The sequence below is a fragment of the Chelmon rostratus genome, chromosome 11 (assembly GCF_017976325.1).
Source record: "Chelmon rostratus isolate fCheRos1 chromosome 11, fCheRos1.pri, whole genome shotgun sequence".
In the NCBI taxonomy this organism is placed as follows: Eukaryota; Metazoa; Chordata; class Actinopteri; order Chaetodontiformes; family Chaetodontidae; genus Chelmon; species Chelmon rostratus.
Window position 1 is genome coordinate 6,100,956 of NC_055668.1, and position 17,134 is coordinate 6,118,089.

General features: G+C 42.4%; 1 protein-coding gene across 1 annotated transcript in view; it reads right to left on the bottom strand.

Moving 5' to 3' along the window:
- Positions 1–368: 368 nt before the first annotated feature.
- The window catches only part of dntt (deoxynucleotidyltransferase, terminal), an 84,294-nt gene continuing 67,528 nt past the window's right edge, over positions 369–17,134 (bottom strand). Inside the window, exon 11 of the mRNA XM_041947386.1 lies at positions 369–455. Within this exon, the coding sequence (XP_041803320.1) occupies positions 369–455 (87 nt within the window). The remainder of the gene's footprint in view (positions 456–17,134) is intronic.

Genomic DNA, 17,134 nt, shown 5'->3' on the forward strand with positions numbered 1-17,134 from the left:
TGTGGTCACCCCCTTCCCCCTGTGTTTCTTTCAGACTCCCCCTCTCCCGCACCTCGCTGGCTCCCCAGGCGATCCGTAGTATGACTGATTTGTCTTTGTGACCCGCCTGTGATTACAACACTTAAGAGACAGGCGAGCCATGAATGGTATGGGAGGGTGTTTACTCACTGAGAGACAATAAGCAGAATTATGAATCATACACAAGCGTGGAATGCAGACAACAACAATAACAGCAGCAACAACACAAAACTGTATGGAAATGAAAAGCTGTTTGAAAGTGAATCACAGTAGAGCCGCAGAATGGCAAGCAGATGGGACGAACACTGATGTACGCACAGGATATCATCCAGTCAGGGAGGAGCGCAGGCCTACGCATTTCTCTGCCAAGGCTCGATGTACTCGAGACCCAGATGGGCAAAGATCTCCCTTTCAGTCGTAGCTGCCAGGAACTCTTTCTAGAGAGAGGACAAACAAACAGAAAGTAGGTGACTTTTGCAGGAATTTGTCTCGGTGACGCCAGTCCAAATCCGTAAATTCTCAATTTTAAGCTTTACTACTCCTAGAAATGTTCATGTCCTGTACTCACAGCCTTAAATGTGCTTGCATTTGGACTCCTCTCTCCACTGCAAGCTGTCAATATCAATTTAGGATTGTATTCACCCAGTCTGTGCCAAGGCTCAACCATGCTGAGACTGTGGAGATTTACATTGGACCGTCTACCTCCCTTCCAACCCATAAACACCCTAACCTTGCTCTAAGTGATTGCACTCTTCAGCAGATGAGTATTTTCCCTGACAAATCACGACAGGGCTATTAACTGCTGGCCATCTACCAACGCCACGCGATGGGCTATGTCTCTATAAGAGCGGTGACGAGGCCTGACTCACCTTGGGAGCGAGACGGCCCGGAGAGAGAGAGGGCTGATTCTGACACATCCTGCCTTCAAGTGCTAAACTGGACCTGTGACGTTGCGAAGAGATGGCTGAAAAACCAAGAGTATGTCAACTCCCACTGCCAGCCAAAGGCAGAGATAACTGAGAGCAACTAGTAGGCAGCCAGGAGAGGGGAAAACACTACAAGGCACGTCTGCCAGCATACTGGCTTGTTATTTATAATGCGAATGACAGGTTAGCTGGTGGGAAGGGTTTGGGTACACACTGCATTAAGCTCTGTTCATATGACTCCTCTTTAATTCTCTTTCAAGCCTGATTTGGAGTATTTACTATAGTTATTTGTTTATTGTCCTTCAGTTCTATTGGCAAGAAACAAGCCATCATTTTAGACGGATCATTGTAACCTCTTTACCTCTTTAAAAAGAGTGCTCCAAAGGTCTTTAAAGGTCCTCCCTCATTGCACCAGAGAGCAGTGTGCACTATGGGAGTGTAGTAAGTCAGTGTTGAAACTGAAAGTTGGTCTTTTAACTGTGACGGTTTGCAGTACTGTTTTCAAACTAAGCCTGGCCACACAGGGGGTTTGCTTAACTCTGTGATAGGCTGTTTTTGCTTAGTTTTCCCTCCCGTTTCCATTTACTGGCATAGTTATTGTCAAGATAACTTTCATGCATTATTTTTTTTTTAATTGACACATTTTAAAGTTATTTGGATTTTGGACTTGTCTGTATGTCCACAGGTTTCAACACACCACAAATATCTGCATATGTTGGATAGAGGATGGTTTTAGCGTTCCAAGGATGTAAGAACCACAATGATGAAACATTCGTCTTAGTACTGTCAAACATGCATTGAAGGATTTTGTTATTGTTGTTTTTAATTTTATTTCTTCTAGAATTAATATATTTTTAATAGGGATTCCCATATGCTTTGATGTTGCTGTGTGATACAAACAGGAAGTATAAGGTTGCCATGAGGACATTAGTTAGCCCTATATTTTTGTTTTACATTCCTGTTAACACTCTGCTTCATGCAATTAAGTTACCGGGTTACAGCCGTCTTTTCCCAGAATGATCTTTTAAATGTCATGGAAATGGGAACGCTGGTTTCTGTAATCTGGGTATGGCATTAAAGAACCTGCTTTCCCAGGCACGTTTCTCCTAGCGATTGGCATATTTAAAAGAACTCCATTCAAAGTCAGAAAATGACATTAATGCAAGTACATCTAGAAGCTAGAGTGAGTCAGTTTGCCCCGCTGAACATTTGTCTATTTGTTAAATGCACATGTATTTGCACTGTGAGGTAAACGGACCTGTCCTCCCCAAAACACGTGCCAGCACCTTATAACGACCTATTTTTCTTTAATGTTAGGCGGCGACCTCTGGTGGCCGTAGCAATTATAACTTCATTTACGTAGCTGTTGTACTTATTTGAACCTAAATCGTGATCTTTTTCTAAACCTAGCCACAATTAACAGTAATCATTTTACTTCAGTGTATCTACACACATTCTCTGATAACCTGCGTAACCTGGTTTCTCTGAGTAAACTACACTAACTGCAGCCCTTAAGAAAATATGGTGATTATTAGACGATCTAAAGTTACAAGCGGTGATTCGTAGGTGGGTTTATGGCCTTTTGGTGTGGTGAACCTCAGGATACTGTAATCTTTCCGTGTTTTTCAATTTGACTGGGTTATGACTCTGTAGAGACGGGGTACTCGTTTTGATGCAAATTGTGCGAATCAGGCTCAGAGGGTTAAACTTAATTGACAGTCTGGCTACAAAAATAAGACTATATCCTTCAAAGTGCACATATGTGGACTGAGATGAGAATGAATATCTGAGGTCAGTCCTGTTTCTATCTCTCATTTTCTGTTTCGCATAAAAACATTTAATCAGCTGTCCAGAGAGATATTATCGCTCTTTTTCACACAGAAGAGTGTGTTGTTAGTGGAGCAGTATTCTGTTTAACTGAGACTATCCGGAGGCCCATTAAGTGGTCCACCACTGCCTGTGTTTTTCACTGTGCTCATAACCCTGAGCACATTTACTGCTCTAACCCCAAAACACATGAAAAGCACACACACACATTGCTGCAATTTATGATGCGGCAAGCTATACTGTATTAAACATACAGGTGATAAAAAAGTGGAGGCAGGGGTGGAGGAGGAAGGAAAGAAAACAAAGAAAAGAGCCTGCTGGACAAGGCTGATGTGATTTGGAGTAAATCCACATTTCCAACTATGCGTGGCAGGGCTTATTCAAAGGAAACCGAGGACAACTCCGGAGATCCAACTAAAGGAGAAAACACAGGGTTCAGATGAGATTCTCAACATTACCAATTTAACCATTGTCCTGGATCAGAGGTAAAGCCCTCTCCACGCTGCACTGTCCACTTTCCTCAATTCCTACAATCCTTACATGCCCTCAGGGAGAAGCTGCTTTATTTACTTTGCACAACACAGTGTGGGCTCTCTGAGAGATAAATCCACAAAACTTATGTGCCTCTGAGTTCTCCCCTGTAGGCATACACAGGGAAACTGTACTTGAAATGGCAAAAAGCAGCGCAGATTGCAGAGCTTTTTTGGGTAGTTCAAAAGGAGCTTAGAGTTAAAGAACAGAGCAGCGGTTAATTAGAAGGAGAGGTTATCTGTCTGAGACACTCAGGTTCTCAGTGACTGGCAAGCCATCAACACCACAAGCCAGAATGGAAGCCGCGTACGTTACTGCGAGCCAGTGTCCTTGACTTAATAAGCCGCTAATCAGCTGCATGTTTCTCTGTCCGCCGCATAATGACATCCCTCGTGGACATGAACACATATCAGTTCCTCCAAAACATCTGCCCCTTCTCTGCTGCCCGTCATCCTCTCTCCGCCACCCGGCCCACTGCTTGATGGATGGAGCTGATGGACATGGCTGCCTGCCCGGCTCCGGCCCGGCTCAACTGACACATCAAAGAGAGAGAGGGAGACGGAGAGACAAAGAGACAGAGGGAAAACCTGGATGGCTGTTCAGCGCTACCCTGCCAGCAAACATGTGAAGGACAGAACCACGGAGGAAGCTCCATATCAAGCCAAATGAGCATAGCCACTGAAAAACAAACAACAAAAACATATTGGCCCCATGTCAGAATATACACATTACAAAGGAAGAAAATGAAATCAACTCATCTTTTATTACGAATTTGATTTTTATTTCAAGTTTCAGATGTGACACTCATGGCTAAGTATAGAGACATGAATGTCCTGCTGATTGTTCACAGAACTATACTGAGGAAACATGCTGACGATATCCCAGCCTGTTCTCACTCCCAGCATGTCAAACATGGCAGCTTGGTCAGTGGCCCTGCGCTCGTACAAACTATGATGGTGCAGGCACCCCTCCGCCATAATGTTTTGATGTGCCGTTGAAGGTGATGCAGTTTAAAGAAAAAGCCACATATGGAAGAGGCATGGGTCAAACACACAGGAGACCAGGAATCCTGTGCCGAACATAGACTTATTTCTAAGTTAAGCTACATAACTGAAGCTGTGTAACTTAATGTAGATAACTGACATATGTAACCGATATGATGATTTTAACTGAAATTCTGATCTTCTCCTAAAAACTAACTAAGTTTTGGTGCCTATAACTTAATCAACCGTTTCACAGTGTTTATTTTGAAACTCTACCCAGATGTTGCCAACTGGACGGTTTATTATTGCTAGCTTGACCACAGAGCCCTGCACTTGCAAAACTGATGCTGGAGGAGTACGTAGAGCTTCATAATTTAAAGTGTCCCACTGACCCAACTGCCGTATATGACGAGTCGGGAGTGATAACATGTTGTATATTTCCATGTATATACGTTCACATCCTTCTCAGAGTCTTCTGAGTCCAACTAAAGTCACAAAGGAAACTCGCTTTATGCATGTGGAGACATAGTTTTCTCTGATCAGAATGCAAACTATGCTAAACATAATGAAGGGTCACATTAACATTGACTACGCTCCACATCATTGTACGGAAACCAAGAACGGCCACTCTTGCAATTATTTCTTTTAATGGCGTTATCTGGAGATCGCCGGTTAACTACGTTGTTACTTCGAGAGAAAGATCTGCGTTATCTCCAGATACGAGATAGTCAGTCTGTTATCATGAGAAAACAGTTGTTTCTTGTTATTATTACACAGGCAGAAATTGCATCGCATTCAGATCAATTCTTGTCATTTCAGGAGAAGACTGGCCAGGCTGAGTGATCAAATGAACCAAACAGTTATTTTCGAGTTCTTCGTAATTGTCCTGTGATCTCGAGAAAACAAAAGTCGTTTTCTTGTGAAGAATTATTCCGTCCAGAGAAAACTGCCTCTTGTGTTCTCGAGATAATGACAGAAATGAACCTGTTACCATAAGAAAACGAGATAACGAAATAATGAAGTCTTGATCTCGAGATAAAAAAAACAAAAATTGCACGCATGGGCATTCACGGCATGTTGCTCTATACCTGCTGGGTGTATAAAGGGGCAACTGTTTGCTAAATTGTTTGCATAATGCTGTTATAACATGATAACATGTCAATGTTTCACAGCTTATTACGCTGCCCCCAAGTGGTTTCAAAATGTTTCCCAGTGTAGGTCACGATTGACAAACCCAGAGGCTATCAATAATCACAGATGGCAGTTAAACTTAGACAGATTTGTGGCAGCTTGCTGTCTCCACATATATTTAATGTCAGAATGTTGGCTTGGCAATGTTCATTGTTAGTGTGTGCACAATTAAAATACTAAACAAGTGACAAAGAAATACTATTTGTTGGATCGTCTTATACAAACACAAAAAAAGTATTTGACAGAGAGAAGGATCTTTGGGAACACAGTGAGACAACAGAAACCAGGAGTCTGCTCAGAGAACCGGGCTAAAGGTCATGAGGAGAAGTATGCAAAACACAACTTGAAATACATGCAAATTCACTTACACAGAGCCCTCTGGTAGGAAAATGTACCTGAACAAAAGCTGGCATTACACTGCTGTCATCTCACTTTCAGCTCCGGCTTCTGCTTGGCCACAGGAGCACTGACTGTGTGTCAAGCGCTCGAGTATTGAGGTCAGGCTGAATGGCAGATGCACATAAAGCCTTCACAAGCTTCAATATGTTGTATTTTCACAGGTCTAACGGCGCAAGGAACATATTCAGGGTATTTTATGTTTGAGGACACCCGCCTTTATATAAAGAGTCTGAGGTACACTTCCATCAGAGAAGGCACACTCCAAGGCAGAAAGAAATGTGACAGTTTTTTTTCCCACTTAAATGTCAGGCTATCAGATCAGCTAATGTTGTCAGTCTCCGTTTTTCATTTGGACTTTATTCTTCTCACTGACGGTTAGAAATAGATTTCTTTATTGCCAGGAGATCAAGAAAAAATCCTTTGATTGCCTTTAAGTTAATTTGTCTTTATTGCAGCACACAGGAAAGGGCTGACAGGGGCAGAAAAAGTGGGAAGTCGATTATGCCCCCGTGTCTTCCTCCTGCAACGATCTGCCGCACGCCCACACTTCCCCTGTGCTCAGGTCTGCAAGAACTCAGTTCACAGGACAGCCGGAGCAACCAGATAGGGCACAGACACCTCACTAATCACACCAGCAATTAGTGCAAGCATCATAAAGCACCGCTGCCTATAAAACAGCTATTGAGTTTAGTGTTATCGTCATTACCTATCCTTCTCCAGCCTGCTAATCAGCCCGTGCACTGGGCAGAGAGGCAGACGGGTAGCAAATAATAAATTCCTAATCAGAAACAATGGGATCCTCACTCAGCGTCCCTGGTGTTATGGCTCTTTGCTCCTGTGGAGGAGTAAACATTTGCAAATCAAAGTTATTTAGTTGATTAGGCTGCCCGAAGGTAGAGAACAGATATAGCAAAGAGTCTGAGAGAAGTGTCGTAAAAGCTCCATGTTTTTCCACTGTCCTTACATCGTTGCCAAAGTTGCCAAACTTGAAACAGAAATCTATTTGCAGATAATTGAACAACAGAGTTTGAATGGAGCAATGACAATTTCTGACATATTTTCTTCAGTATGTGACAAGCTTTGGCTTCTTGCTCACTGTGAACACAGAGAACACCGTTAGTCGTTAGCACAAACTTCACACAACTCATTCTAGTTCATCTGTCACTTAAATATGAGCCTTCAACTGTTCTCTAGTGTCTGTCTCACTCAGCTCCATATAGGTAACACTGATATATGCACTATATACAATACATGGTATGAAGTCATGTCACACAAGTTGAGTTAATTAAGATGAAGAGACTAAGTAGCTACTTATTGCACCGTTAGGTTAATAAAACCAAGCTCCACGATACAGATATATTATATGGATAATAAAAATAAAAATACTTCACTTCTAATTAAAGCAAGAAAATGTATCTTGAAATAAGAAATAGCTGAAGCAACAGAACACACTGTTCTTCTTTTCTATGCATTTTGCAGCAACAGCCTCACTTGGTCTGGTATGACCAGTAAATTATGTGGCTAATGTTAGCTAATGTTTACAAACTTGCAAACCAATGCTTCTGTCGCACAACATTTTAGCATTTGCAACATTTTAGCATTGATCCCATTCATTAAACATTTCATAGTCTTGGGAATATTTCCAGCTTCAACACCTGTAGTTACAGGTGGTAAGAGACAATGTGGGTTAATACTACAGGTTGCATGATTCTGAGGCAGCAGACCAAACTATTGTCAAATTAGTAAAGAGGTCAGGCAATAATCACCCTTTTTCCATCATTCTGTGAGCAATCCTGACGCATGACTAATGCTGCACTTGACATGAGTCTGCAGACAGCAGGGCACAGTGAAACTGAAAGGAGTTTGTGGCCCCACTGAGAAGTTGGAGGTGCGCAGCCTTCATCTAACAGCTCACTGTGGCTGCTCCTTCTTGTTCCATTACTCCCTGCAAGATTTCAAACCCATCTGCTGTCAAAAATGCAGAAAATGACCATTGTCTTGTTCTGCAGACACATCTTTGATAAACGATAGCATGTGCAAAACTCACTATTATTCCCCCGACATGCAACATATCAACTTGCACGTTGTCCTTGCATTTCTTTGCCGTCTTCTTCCTGAAGTAAATCACTGACGTTTGGAGGCATCTTTGGAACTGGTGCTGTGCTACAGTCGTACAACGTTCTCTCTAATCTGTGGAGCCTGTAATTGTAGCCCGGGTCTTCCTCATATGGACCCAAACAGAGCACTCTTATAATGATAACAATAAATTAACTTTCTCTGCTCCACTGAAGCCCATAAATAATTAATTGGTTTGTTGAAGAGGTTCTGGTTTTGCATGACCAATTTGCTTCCTGCTCCAGACAGTGCGATCGGATACTGCTGCCTCAGCACTCCTTTCATTCTGCTCAATTAAAATGGCACATTGGCAAAATATGAGCTTTGTTTGGTTCTTTTAATGACACATTTTTGTACTGATACGAGCCTGGATCTTCTGAGTCATTTGAGCGGTCTCGCCACTGGAGAAGCAGCAAATCATGGCATTGGACATGAATATGAAGATTAAACATGCAGGCTGTGACCAGAAAAACATTTAAAAACATACAAGTAATGTACTGAGTTTAAGTAAGTTGTTTTTCCCAGTTTTGAATACACATTTGATCATAAGTAAGCTGTCAATACTTATATTTATACTCTCATACGGCCATGACTGTGGTGGCACCTCACTTTTAAACTTGGACAACACTGTAATGTGTGGAAGAATTTTAATTGCTTTTGCCTATAAATATGACCAATAGATCGTGTGGAACCTGTGTTATGTTGAATATAGTAGTAGTAGTGTAGGTGTAGTGTAGTATAGTCATCGAAATGCCATTGAAATGATGCCTACAATGCAAAACACTAAATGACTAAAAATTTCTTGCCACCTTTAGCCAGTGTGCAGCTGATCCCTTCCCAGCTGGGGCAGAGTACACTGAGCATACTTCCCGGCCAAAATTCCACTTTTACAATTTCAGATTCCTGTTCCAGGATTTTTATGACCTCCATCAGTGAGGTTTGTTTGTCTGTTTGTCAGCAGGATTACAGAACAACTACTGGAATGATTTTCATGAAACTTGGTGGAAGGGTGTAGCATGGGCCAAGGGAGAACCCATTACATTTTGGAGCACATCCGAATCACTTGGCAGATACACACATTATTTCCCACTTTTGTTAACATTGCAGATAGGCCATTTGTCCTTGGTGGAATAAATGACATGCATCTTAAAATCCAGCTAATGGTTGTAAAATTCAATACTGACAAAACATAGCCAATTGTAGAAATACAGTAAATCCATATCACAATCCACATTTGTGGGTACCAGTTATCCTCAGGGGTAGCCTACACATGTAGTTACTCAACTACAACTTCATACAGAGAGCAGTTGTTATGGAGCACTCAGAGACACTTTTTTCTCAAATTAAGGTGTGGGTATGAAAACATAAATACACACACATCACGCAACTAACTCTACTCTTAGTCACATCCAAATGTGAATTGTCTGCAATAAACCCCACCAGAGATATTAAGGGAAAATGCTTGAACTTGAACTTTAAGACAATAAGCAATAATATAGACTGTGAAGTCATTTCCTCGTTCCTCCTCCTTGTGAACATGTATGTTCAGGATGTTATTTCAGGCTAAGCTTTTGATATTTGTACATATGTGCATGATAATAAAGTGTTTTCCTGTTTTATGCTAAATATGCTAAGTATGTGAAATAGTTCCAATTTAAAAGTACATAATAAATCAACAGATGATGTTGAGGCTTCAGCTTGGCACAACCATATTCTGACATAATTCTAATAGTTTGGGAAATATATGCATATATAGTGGTTGTGCTTGCAGATTTGCATATCATAAAAGAGTGGACTATTGGTCATGGCAGAGGTCCGCATCCTCCGAGTGCCCTTCCAGTTAAATAATGTATTCTTTCTGGTTACAGTGCAAGAAATCATGGACTGCAAGTGATTTATAATCATAAGCTAGTTGGAAGTAATTCCGGCTAAACAAAACTTTCACATCCAGCCTCTGGAGGTCAGACAACAACGTGAATGTTTTTTTTTCCTCCAGAAGCTGTCAAAACCAATTTCAAACTCGTGTTTGAAACTGAGAAACTTCTAGATTTACATGGGCGAATGTCATCTCTTGGAGGGGGCGATCGCTGACTGCGATCAACCCAAATATCCATGCTTCCACTGTCAGTGAATGCATTCAGTTTGATGGTGAGAACACAGCACATAAATCAGCCAGTGGATTCGCCTGCAAGGGCTCAAAGGTTCTATTTCAGTGACAGAGCATTGGTGGGCTTTGTGCTGCCATTGTTACCACATGCACAAAGACTTATTTTCTTCATGGCAGTCATTTTGTGTTTTGGTAACTCACAGTGATGGTGAATGTCACATTGGTCACAAAAGGTGCAATAAAGTGTGTGTCAGTAATAATCAAGCAGTGCTACTGGAGGCAATTTTGGTGTCAGGCTCCTGGTACATGTGCTCACTGGGACAGAGAGGGGAGGCAGTCATTTTCTGTTATTTTCATGGCAGCCAAGCAGTCCCCATATCAAGGGATCCCAAAACCACACATTTTCATTCTAACTGCTTTATCCTAGCCTGTCGTACTTTTAATGATTATCATCCAACACAGAACTCCCAACATGTGCCATGTTGCACAGAGTTAAAAGGCAGGCAAACACCATCCTACTTCTTCTACATCACTGAACAGTTTCCTACTTTGGAAAATGGTTCTCTTGGGATCCAGGAACATGTAGCCACGGCAATTTAATTTAAGGTACCATATATTTACTTCAGAGTCCCATTGGGAGAGGCTTTTGTGGCAGAGAATCTTTTGAGGTGGATTTTTGCTCAGAACTGTTCTCTCCATCACTAAATTGTCAGAGTGCGGTCGCTCAGAGCAGACTGCTTTTAAAAGCAAAAAAAAAGAAGTGATCTGATTTGTCATGACTCATGTCAGAGCCTGCACTGGCTGATTAATGCATTCCTCCTAATCGCACCTTGTATCCAACACAGTGTCACATTGGCCAAAAGGTGACAAAAAATCTGTTGCCGCATCCTGCTCGCCTGCACAGTCACAGGAATACAGCCCTGGATGGAACGCAGCCTCTTATCTTTGCTTTGCCCTCTCACATTTCGCCCAAACGAGCCGCAGTTGTTGGTTCTGCAAACAGGAGATGCATCGCCTCTGTGCAGGAGGGCTCCGATCAACAAACAGCGTCCAGAATAGCTCATGTACAACCTTTCATGAACTGGGTACAGGCTGAATCATGTTCATATGTCATCAACTGACAACAGTGTTGCTAAACAGTCATTTTTAGAAAAAAAAATGCTGTCAGCCTGCTCTGCTGAATCCTGGTCCAGCCCTTCATGTGCTCTTGGTTATCAGTTATAGTTAAATAACTGAATAAAGTGCAGGTTGTATATGTCAGAGACACACTCAAACAGAACGTGATTACTACTAGGAGTGGAAATTACATATCATTTTGCTGATTTGAATATTTTCTTCAGTGCCGGTCAACGATTTGGACTCTCTGACAGTGTGGTTTGATTGCTTTTATTTCTCACTGCGTGGGAGACAGTCCCGGATGCCTCCCACAGGAAAGCTAAAGGAGGTGCATTGTGATGATTCAGTGTAGTCACTTTAAAGAGCCTGTGTTAAAGATTTCAAGTTTGTACTAAACACCTCTCGCAACATGACTATCTCACTGTTCTGATATCCCACAGTGAAACCAGCCATGCCTTTCAGAGGGCACGGCTGCTCAAAGACCACAAGATAAGCCTGCCCCCCCCCCCAACAATTGTTCAGTCGACTGTTCCTGTAAATAAATCATGGTGCAATCTGAAACGGGAGCCCTGGACGGATGGGCTCCTGTGCCACCGCAAGGGTTGTGTCAATTAATGTTACATGACAAGCAGACACGGCCCAACACTGGCCCTTCCTGAAACCTTCTGCCATTCACTTTCATCAATAATGGAGCAGGATCCGTCTCCTGGGTGAGCCGACACCCTGGTTCAGCCCGATCCATAGCCCCCACCTCCGACAGTCCCGTATCCCTCATTATGTTCCCTTCTTTGTCCTCTCTGTCCATCTCGCAGGTTCACAGAGTGAGCCCACTCCTTTTCTGCTAATTCCAGATACTCCCAAAAAATACACTGCAGGTTGGATTCGGCGGGATGATAGCCTGCAGTTGAATTTTATTTTTTTTAGTCATGCAAAACACAATAGAATCTATAAATACTTTCTATCCTTTTTTTCCACCCATTAAGCGCTGGTAACAGGCACTGTGTGGGTGGATGGGAGGCTGGAGAAGTGGAGGCAGAGGTACAGTGGGTGAGGTGACGATGGTGAAACATGTGACAGGGGGAAAGAGGGGGTGGTGGAATTCAAGTACAGTAAGTGAACAGATAATATCCCTGTAATTATCCTGTGCTTCTCTCTTCTTTTAGAAAATGTCTTTCCCTTAAATGTGTCCATCACTCTTCTTTCCCCCCTTAATTCCCTTTAATTTCAGTCCATTTTTCAACAGTTCCACATTCCCTCCTCTATCATTACCCCCCTTCTGTCAGGCAATAGCTGTCAATATGATTTATCATTGATGTTAACTGATGTAGTTGTCCCACTGTGAAGGCTGATTAGATGACCATCCTGCTGATAAAGTCCCGCCAGGGATAACAGCCTGTGGGAGTGGCGGCAAAACCTTCCTGTCTCTTTCTTCCTCTTCACTTGTCACTCTATCTATCTTTCTCTATCCATCTCCTCTTTTATTGTCATGACTGTTTGCCTTCCCTTAGCACATTCCCACACACACCAGCCTCTCAAAGCTGCACAAGGCAACATTTTTATGGAAACGAATACTTGTCCTGTCGACATAAATCACAGATTGCAACTAAAAAAATGTCCCCCGTGATGTTGTAGATTTGCCCTATTTGCCCCAGAGAAAATGTGGTGTCAGGCGTGGGCTGAATCTTCTCGGCCCGCAGAAAGTGATGAATCGAAACATAAGACTGAGGAATCTGCCAAACAGCAGCGAGAAGCACTCTTTCCACAGAAAGTGGAAGTCAGCATCGTTTTTTGCCTGTTTCATCCCTTTGCTGTTATTTGCTATGAAGCATCACATGCTGCCAGTTTATTGACGACATTTTTCACAAATCTCATGCAAAAAGCTGCAAAAATGCACCTTTACGATTATTAATTTTCTGTTTTCTTTAATTATTTTGTTCACCATTAACCTTTTTACAACATCCATTGGCCCGGTCAGGTGGTTTGTTCTCACCAGCTGTAGGGACGGCAGTGTCAGCTGGTCAGTCCACCACTTTCATCTAGATGGAAGTCTGTGTTGTACAGACATTCATGGTCCCCAGGGGACGACCTGTGACTCTTCTTCTGGAGGCGCATCTCAACGTTTGGATGGTTTGCCATGAAATTTGGTTCTCATGCTCAGAGGTTCCAGTGAAATATCTTAGCATCTTTTAGCTGGATTGGTACATGGTACTCTGGGAACCGCGAATGCCTGAACCGCCCCTGACTTGTTCCCCAAGAGCAACTAAGAGGTTGATATTTGTCATTTTGAATGAAATGTCACAACACCCATTTGATGGATTGTTAGAACATTTGGCTGTTCCCCTCAGGAGTTTTATTTTTAACTTTGGGTCTTTGGGTCATCAGATTTTCATTAGTCCCAGTACTCTGATTTATAATCACATCCCCATCAGCTTCAGTGATACTTTGTGTCGAGTACTATTTAGCAAATGTTACACTAACATGTTTAAGTACGCAGGTAAGCATGGTCAACATCATACCTGCTAAACATCAGAATGCTAGCATGCTGATGTTAGCATTTAGCTTAAGGCATCGCTATGCCTAAGAAGCCTGACAGAGATACTAGCATGGCGTGTTGTGCATGTTGTGCTTGTTTCTTTACTGCAGTGTCTGCTCTCTGCATGTTGTGTCTTATGTGTTTTGTGTACTGTTTCGAATGAATGTGTAAATATATCACAATACATAAACTAAAAGTGAAAAAATAATGGACAGTCACCATGCCAGATGCTTGTGTGTCATTTTTGAACCGGCTCTGTAGGCTTTACTCCATCACTATGCGCCATTATTGTGGCAGCCCTCCCACTTGACACTCCCCGATAATTCCCATCAATGTCCCTTAATTGTTTCTCTGACCTCCGTGTGAAACGACCCAATCACATGGCGACTGTATCCTGAAATGAATTGTCCGTGTTTGCATTGTTCACCTGTCACGAGGGCGTCATTACATGGGTGGCTGGAGTGAACGCACTCCCTGTTCAAAGGGAAGAAGGACAAGAAAAGGGTTCTCACACATTTGTGCTCATGAAAATTCTTGATTTTTCAAGAACAGGGACAAGTGAATTTACATTTCCAGCTCCTCCGGTGGCCAACTACAGCTATTGCTTGAGATTTGCTAAATTAGGATACAGCATTTAACAATTTTTTTCACTATTTTACTACTTTACAGCTTTCATCTATGCTTTGGCAACTGTTACTAAAAAATTACATAAGATTCTGTTGTTTTCCATAACACAAGCTGGCAAAGGATAAATTGCCAGCATCATGCAGTGAGTTTTGATTGGCATTTATTGTCAAAACAACAAGAAAGCACAAATGATGAGATTGGTCAGAAAATCTCAGGAGTGGAATTAGATGTCACTGCAGCAAACACATTCACATTACACTCAATGAACGCTGTCACTGTATAATCCATCATATATCCGTGCTGATTTACCTGTCTGCAATCATTCCCCTCGGCTTCCGTCTTACAGTCAGAGCCTTTCAAGACCAACTCAGGGACACAGCAGAGAAAACGTCCAAGCCAGTGTGATCAAAGCAAATCCCTGAAGTGAAAAATTCCTTGAACCCCTTTTGACTGGCAGGGGAAAAAAAGAAAAAAAAAAAGGGGAAATATGTGCCGGCTTTTACGGCAAACCGGCAAACTCCTGTCTTTGTAATGCTGAGTGGCAGCTCCTTCATAGAAGACCAGGGTTTTAATCAGAATAAATGCAAGGAGACACTCCGACCTGTTGCGCGGCTACGGCATTAACATGGACAGAGGATCGACAGAGACGTTCCAGGCATGCAGAGGAGGTCCTGATTACAGCACCTGCACAGACTCACAGATCAGTCAAAATAACAAGCAAGACAAAGTGCAGCAATAATTGCTCAAACCATGAGGCTTCCGATGTGTTTAAGGATTGCACGGATGTGAATGAAAGCAAAAGACTTGTCCTCCCCTCTCTTTTAGCAGCTACTGCCGAAGTGCAGCACTGATATTGTTCCAATGGAACTGCTATCTTGGCAAGTATACAAAGACCTCATTTAAACCTTGTAATACAACCTGGATTTAGATATGCTACCCAGATAATTACCAATCTGATGCCATTTGCTTTTGTCTGTATTCTGTCTGAAGATCCTATTATGGATGAGCACTGTGCAAGCAGGTGAAAGGAGGAGGAGGTGACAACAGAGACATACAAAAGATACAACGTACTCAACACAATGTTGTTCTTTGCCATGGGGGGATTAGTTTATTAACCAAGATTTTGCCATTTTGCCAACTGATCCATAATACGTGGACTACTTGGATGGAAATCATCTTCATGGGACTTTGACATTTGATTATGCCACGGCCACTACAGATAACAAGTAAAGAGGCCAGTCCATTCTCCAATCCATTAGTTCACATGTGTGGAATGTCCAGATCAGGATGTGTGATTAGCATTTACTGACCAGGTCGAGCAATATGTGCTCAGTACCACTTCTGATCACCTAAACACTCACCTGCAGTGTCCCATTGTTTAAACCGATCACGCAGACCTCAGAGTTCATTGGGTTGGATGCTACTTCCTACATTCAAGTTCATCCCGAGGGGCTTGTAGCAGCCAGGTCACATTGCTCGTTACATCCTACAGCTGTATTGTGATGTTATCATAGATGTTGTGACCTGAGCCGTCTTTCATGTTCATCCTCCACAGGGCACCCACCCACATAATAACTCGACAGTACTCAGACTCGCCATGCTGACACACACAATCAGCCCCTTTATCTGTGAGATCAGACTTTAAACCCAGTCGCAGTAATCCTTTCATGGGTAGTGTGTGGGAATGACACATTTTGTTGCATGCATCCGTAGCATCGCATTTGCAAATGGTAAAGAATTTTTTTGTGTTTGTCTTGTGGGGGGATGTGTGGGGGGTACTTAGTACTTGGGTATAGCGGTGCTTTGAGGTTAAATCTTAGCAGCATGCTAACACGCTCACAGTGACAATGCTAACATGCTGATATGTAGCAGATGTAACTGGTACATGTTCACCGTCATAGTTTACCATGCTAACATTTGCTAACTAGTACACAATAACTAAATTATAGGATTATAGGATAATTATTCTTAATTCCAGGGCTATTAATCTAACTGCGTGTTAGGACATTTCACTCAGAGCCACAAACGTCAGCTCATGGTGGAGCTAGAGGACATAACTTGGTTTCAAGCATACCTCTCAAGCATAGCCTCAAGCCTTGTAAAAGTATTGTGCAAAGAAATGTCAGAGCAACAAAGGTGAACACAGCTTTAGAAGAAAGGCTTAATACTAAGAAGGCTTCCAGCTCTAGCTGCAAAACCAAGAGCTCCCAGTTTCCACACTTGTACAGGCACTCTGTCATCCGCATGAGTTTCTCACTTCATTTTCTGCAGAGATTTTACTGCTGGCCTGGCTCCATGCTTGTTTTGAGTTTGTCACCACACATTGTGAGAATGCACATGTTTGCAGTATTCAAGATGGTCCAATTTTCCAAATCCTATTTCCAAATCCGAATGAATCTTGTAATCTGTAATTTTCTGTCCTTATCTCACAGTTAGGTGGGAGCTTCTCTTGGAACACGCGACAAGGTTTTATGAGAGAAATCTGGAGCGGACGGCCTGTAAATATGAGATATGTTGAGATTATTTAAATCCCGGAGTCTGATCCCTGCTTAAGAAGCAACTCCTCATCCAGCTCTGCTCCGCGCCAAGATGTCTTCATGCAGTATATTGGTCTATTTTTATAACTGCCCAATTTTTCCTGGACAGCGCTGTCACATTGCTGTCAATTGTTCTTTCGTTTCTTGTTGGCTCCAAGGATGATAATCGCCCATTCCATGATATATGACCAGACGTGGGGGACATAGTGAGTATGTTATTACCT